A 5801-nucleotide genomic window follows, 5' to 3' on the forward strand; every position below is an offset into this window, starting at 1 on the left:
CAGACTCCGAAAAAGCAACGCCCTCCAGACTTACATGAGGTAGACAACGAGGATGAGGACAAAAGAGCGGGGGGGTCCACCGGCTTGCTTCTCCACGCTGGCCCGTTCTTCCACAGGAGGGCTGCTGCGTGGCCTCCTCCTCGCCAATCGGGCGCAAGCACGGCTGCAGGCCAGGCCCTCCGCCTCGCCACTCCCTCCGCGACGGGAGTGTCACGGCAGCGTGCAAACACACACAGGCTGGCCGGCCCGGCGAGGCGCTCGCGGACGCGGACGCGGCGCTGTGCGTGGAGCCCGACTCGATCAAGCTACATTTGCGGCGGGCAGCGTGCGCCCTCGCGCTCAGCCGGCCCGAGCTCGCCCGCGCCTGCTTTGAGAGAGCACTGGCATCCCGCGCCTGCTCGCCGCGGGAAGGCGCCCCAATCAGCTTCTCATCCCCCGCCTGGTCCCCACCAGGAGCTCGAGCCGGATTGCGCCGCCGCCGCCGCGGGCCTCGAGCAGTGCGCGCGAGAGCCAGCTGGTCGCGCGCGTCGCGCCGAGGGGCAGGCGGCGGCGGCGGCGGCGGAAGAAGAAGAAACCATGGACCCTTATGCCGTGCTCGAGCTGGAGCGTGGCGCAAACGCTGCTCAGATCCGGCAGGCCTTCCGCAAGGCGGCCCTCCGCTGGCACCCGGACAAGTTCGCCGCCCGGCACGGCGTCGGCGATGCGCAGCGCGAGGAGGCAGAGCGCCGCTTCCGGGAGCTTAATGCTGCTCACGGCGTGCTGACCGACCCGGTGAAGAAGAGGCATTACGACTTGGGCGGGGGCATGCGTCGTGATTAAAAATGGCCGTGCCCAGTCATACATGGAAATCTCTGCGCAACATCAGAAGATCCTTGGACTGTAGATCGTAGCCTTTTAGAGATCTCTTAAGTGGCAAATCTCCTGCCAAGAGCAGCAGTAGATTGAAGAACTGGTGGAGGCAAATCTTCTCCGGTGTAGATGCTTCCACGAGAGGAGTCTGAGATCTCGCGTGTGGAGGGCTAGATGCGATTTCTATTAAGAGTTTGACTCACACGCAGGAACCACTCGGCTCACCCACAGGCCCAATCTCGAGTGGCGGCGCTCCGCGCCTACCCAGCGGCGCGCTCCGCGCGTGCTTTCCAGCGGCGCGCTCCGCGCGGGCTTTCCAGCGGCGCGCTCCGCGCGTGCTCTGCGGCAGTGCTACTGCATCTTCCGCAGCTCCAGCAGGTATCAGCAGTGAGTTCACCGCCAGTCATCTGCGCCTCCGTTCGTTGCTCTCGTGCTTGATCGTCAGGCCGTGCTCTCACGTCCGCCGGAGCTACTGCCTCGGCTATCGGCACCATTTTACAAGTTTGACCGCCGACAGGCTGTCGGCGGTCCACGTGGGTCCGGCTCAGTCAAGGCAATGTCGCTCGGCGCTCGCTGGCTCCGTGGATGCTTGTGCTGCTGAGCAATCCAGGCGCACTTTGGCAGCCGGCGGCAGCGACTTGCGGCGTCAGCATTCGAACGGTTGTGTTGATTTGCTCTTGCTCCGCGGTATCTAGCCGGCGCGCTCCGCGCGGGTGTCCAGCTAGCGCGCTCCGCGCGTATGTCCAGGTAGCACCAGCGCGCTCCGCGCGCACCATATATCAGTCATAGGCACTAAAACGACTCCTAAAAGCTCGTTTCTGCAGCTTGGTCCGAGCCTGGCTGTTCTTCACTACTACTGGCTGGTAAGGACCGAAGGACACGTCACGTCCGCACTTGGAGCACTTGCCGCTGTGCGTTTTACTTTTGGCCCAGGCGTCTTCTTCGCTGTTTATTCACAGCACGCCCAGGTTCCCTGGGGTCGCCTCGTGAATAAACGAGTATAAAGAGCGGTGCTTTTGGCCACTCGAGGCCGCCGTGTCCGTCGCCTCTCGTCTCTGTCGCCGCCTGGACGGCGGCGCGAGGCAGCTATGCGCTGGACGGCGGCGCGGCGAGGCAGCCGTCCGCTTGCGCCGCCTCTCGTCTCGAGGCGCCCGTCCGTCGCCTCTCGTCTCCGTCGCCGTCTGGGCAGCGGCGCGGCGAACAGCTGTGCGCTGGACAGCGGCGCGGCGAGGCGGCTGTCCGTCCGTCGCCTCTCGTCTCTGTCGCCGCCTGGACAGCGGCACGGTGAGCGGCTGTGCGTTGGCCCCGCTTTCGACTCGAGGCGTTCGCCTGTCGCCTCTCATCTCATCGCCGTCTGGACAGCGGCGCGGCGAGGCAATTGTGCGCTGGACGGCAGCGCGGCTTGCCGGCTGTGCGCTGCGGCGCGGCGAGCAGCTGTGCGCTGGACGGCGGCGCGGCTAGGCAGCTTTGCGATGGCGCCGCCTTCGACTCGAGGCTGACACAGTCGAGGGTCTGTTATGTGGAAAGAAGGAAAGCAAAAAAGAATATTCAGCCTTCGGTTCTTGCCGTCGTGCCTCGCCTTCCCTGCCGCTCTCCTGGCTCAGTCCTATCAGTAGCAAGTCTGAGCCGCCCCGAACCGCACTTATCTCGGGTCTGCAAGCTCACACCGGCTCGTGATGCCACGGAGAGGGCTCGAGATTGTGCCCGGTGGACCCCATCCGAGGCGATTGCGAGGGCATTCCGGAGGTCATCATCGGCGCCATCGACCGTGATATGTCTCGTCCCGCAGCCCTCATGCACCGAACGGATGCATGCAGTCATAATATGTAGGCCTTATCTCCCGAAGTCTTGAGCAATAGCCGCAAACAACGCTTTTTGGCACTTGCATCGCGACAAGGTCACACGCGGACTCTCCAGCCTCTCACCACCTCGCCTTCCCTGCCGCTCTCCTGGCCCAGGCCCATCAGTAGCAAGCCTGAGTCGTCCCGAACCGCACTTATCTCGGGTGTGCAAGCTCACACGGGCTCACAACTACCCACACACGGGCCCTCACACGCCCATTACAGATCACAGACGCCGCCGGCACGCACTCGCACTTCACACATGCTCAAACACAGCCCCACCAAAGCACAGCCCTGCTCAGAGTAGTCATGGACCGCCCTTTGGGAGCCGCGGAAGCCCCACAGCTGCTGCTCCTCTCGGCTCCTTTCAGTGCGTGTCGTGCACCACCCCACGACAGCGCTGCTCGAGAGAGCTCCAGCGTCCTCCCCGTCGAGTACTCAAGCCTGAGCCGAGAACTCCGTGCAGCTGGGCCAGGGAGCCAGCTGCACACCCGGTGGCGGCGGCGGGATGGGCCACCAGCGCGCCCTGCACGCCGCTGCCGAGCGGTGTCGGTGAGATTCAAGCGCAGCGGCCCGCCGGCGGGCACCAACGACACGTCAGACGGCCGCCGACCGGCCTGCGCAAGGGAGGGTGAGGTAGTCGACCAGATGGGTGCGGCAGGCGAAGCCCACGCCGGGTTTGGGGGGCGTGTGGGCCGCGGGACACAAGGCACCGCGGAGGGGCTACTTTAGGTCAGATCCGCTGAGAGTCCAGCTGTGTGCGCCGGGTCCCCAAGGGTGAAAAAAGAATACAGCGGCGGACGCCGGACTCTTTCGGGTTGTGGCGCGCCCGACTTGGAGCAGCTTCTGCCGCAGGCAGCGCCGAAAGGGCGACCACCATCATGCTTGTCCGGCTCCTCCCCCTCGTGTGGTGGTTCGGCGCCGCCTCCGCGCTGCATCTTGCCGCGCTCCACCGCCGCGTCGCCGTCGGCGCCGACAGCTCGCTCCAGCTGAAGGTCGTGTACGACGCCGACCGCCTGTCGCCGCTGCCGTGCGTGCTCTTCTTCAGCGGGGCTGACTGCTCCCACGAGTCGTACATGTGGCTCGCCGAGCGGCTCGCCCGGGCTGGCTGCGCGGTGGCGCTCTCGTCGTGCGTGGTGCCGTTTGGGCCGAAGACGTGCCTCTTGTCGACGCCGTTTGACCTGGGCGCGCTGGGCAGCCTCGAGGCCTACAAGCGGGGCCCTTCGCGCGCCGGCATCGCCGCGATTCTCGACGAGCTGCGAGCTCTCGCTGCCGCCTCGGACGGGCCCCTCGCCGGCCGCCTCGACCTGGGCCGCCTCGCCGTCGGCGGCCACTCGTCGGGCGGCCGCACCGCCCTCGACCTCGCCTCGTTCGATGAGCCGTTCGGCGTCGCTGCAGTCTTTTCGTACGGCGCGTCGCTGGTCAACTCGGGGATGGGCGCCTTTGCGGAGCGCGGGTCGGTGCTCCCGTGCGACGCCGCGCGCCCGCCCCCTCTGCTCCTCTTGGGCGGCTCGGAGGACGGCGTCAGCGCCGGCTTGTCCGAGAGCGGCGATGCGACCGAGACGCTCCGACGGACGATGGCCGAAGGCGTGGCGCCGGGGAGTGGGCGTGCCGAGCTCTGCATCCTTCGCGGCGCCAACCACATGGCTTTTTGCGAGCCCGTCGACCCCACTTGCAGCGCCGTCGACTCCGACCGCCCTCTCGGCGCCGACGGCGCGGCGGTCCGCTCGGCCCTCGGCGCGCTCATTGTCGACTTCCTCGGCGCCGCAGGGGTCGCCGGCTCACGGCTCGCGCCGGAGGAGCGCACGGCCGCGCTTGCACCTCCGCTCATCTTCGCGGCGGACGCGGTACGCGTCCCGGAGGACGCGCGATGCGTCGGGGCCGAGGTCGCTGCTGCCGGCGCCGCGACAGCCGCCCAACCCGCCGGCCAGGCCGCCGCCGCCGCCGCCGACGAGGTCGCTTGGGAGGCGCTGCGCGGTGCTCTCGATGGCTGGATGGATCGGCTGCGCTCCGAGCTGCGCCTGGCGCCGTCCAGTTTTGCCGAGGAGTCCGCAAAGTGGGCTGCAGGCGGGGACCTCCGCTAGTAGGAGTTCCAACTTCCGAGAGGCAGGCGAAGTAGCCACTTCTGGCACTTGCGTCGCAAGTTGCGAGGCGCCGAAGGACGCCAGGCCTTGGGCGTGGGGCCGGCGCCGTACCTAGGGGCCATTAAGCGAAGTCCTTGCCCCTCCCCCACTCCGCCGTTCGCACTGCGCTCCTTCCCCGCCACGCCTCCCGCATTCGACCCCTTCCGGCTCCCGTGCCGCCGCTCAGGTGGGCTGCGCGGATCACTCGACGGCTTTGCGTCGCCGGCAGTGGAGTGGGGGGTTCGGTACGCAAACGAAGCGGCCGAAAGTGGCGGCGGCGGTGGCGGCGCGGCATCGGGGAGCGCCGGCGCAAAGTCAGTGGGCGTCAACTTGTGGTTGACGAGCCGGCTACCAGTGCCACACATGACGCTCTATGTCGGCGTGCGCGCCGGACGGGCGACGCTGATGGCGGACCATTTGCCACGCTTCGACTTGGGCGAGCGGCCGGAGCACGTCGCAGCCTTCTACGGCGGCGAGCAGGCGAGTCGGTGGTCTGCGGCGCAGCGGGTGAAGGGTCTTACGCCGTTCCGATCGAGCGACCCGTCGGTGCGCGCGCTGCAAGGGCCAAACGCGCTCGCGCTGCACGGCGCCGCCGCCGACCCACACGCAGTCTCGGCGTTGGTGGCAGAGCTGGATCGGCACGCGGGGGCGTGGTTGGGCTGGGTGCGTACCACGCCGCTCCTCGATGATGGCGCGGAGGCGGAGGCGGTGCGCGCACGCGACTGGTCCCTGCGCGCGGCGCTGCGCGACCACGAGCGTGCGGCTGGCGAGCGTTTCATGGGGCCCGACGTCGCCGCCACGCTCTCGGCGAGCATGGCGGGGCCGGAGCTGCGGGCCGAGGAGGGCGCCCGCGCGGAGCCGCTCGCATGGCGGCCGGCGGCGGCGGCAGACGGCGTCGCCAAAGCTGCAGGCGAGCTCCCTTCTCTGTCTCCGTCTCTCCTGTCTGTCTGTCTTCTCCCTCTCCCTCTCCCTCCCCTTCTCTCTCCCT

The 5801-nt window shown here is 68.0% G+C and overlaps 2 protein-coding genes across 2 annotated transcripts in view; both read left to right on the forward strand.

Moving 5' to 3' along the window:
• The first annotated feature begins 394 nt into the window (after nucleotides 1-394).
• EMIHUDRAFT_353209 (hypothetical protein) lies at nucleotides 395-944 on the forward strand. Its single transcript, XM_005781607.1, has one exon. The coding sequence runs from the start codon at nucleotides 577-579 to the stop codon at nucleotides 817-819; it is 243 nt and encodes an 80-aa protein (XP_005781664.1). The 5' UTR covers nucleotides 395-576; the 3' UTR covers nucleotides 820-944.
• A 2627-nt stretch (nucleotides 945-3571) lies between these two features.
• Nucleotides 3572-5801, forward strand: part of EMIHUDRAFT_462994 (hypothetical protein) — a gene marked incomplete at both ends in the record, with an annotated part of 7194 nt that continues 4964 nt past the window's right edge. Inside the window, 2 exons of the mRNA XM_005781608.1 lie at nucleotides 3572-4667; nucleotides 5001-5521. Of these exons, the coding sequence (XP_005781665.1) occupies nucleotides 3572-4667; nucleotides 5001-5521 (1617 nt within the window). The remainder of the gene's footprint in view (nucleotides 4668-5000; nucleotides 5522-5801) is intronic.

The sequence above is a fragment of the Emiliania huxleyi genome (genome assembly GCF_000372725.1).
Source record: "Emiliania huxleyi CCMP1516 chromosome Unknown EMIHUscaffold_20, whole genome shotgun sequence".
NCBI classification, from domain to species: domain Eukaryota; phylum Haptophyta; order Isochrysidales; family Noelaerhabdaceae; genus Emiliania; species Emiliania huxleyi.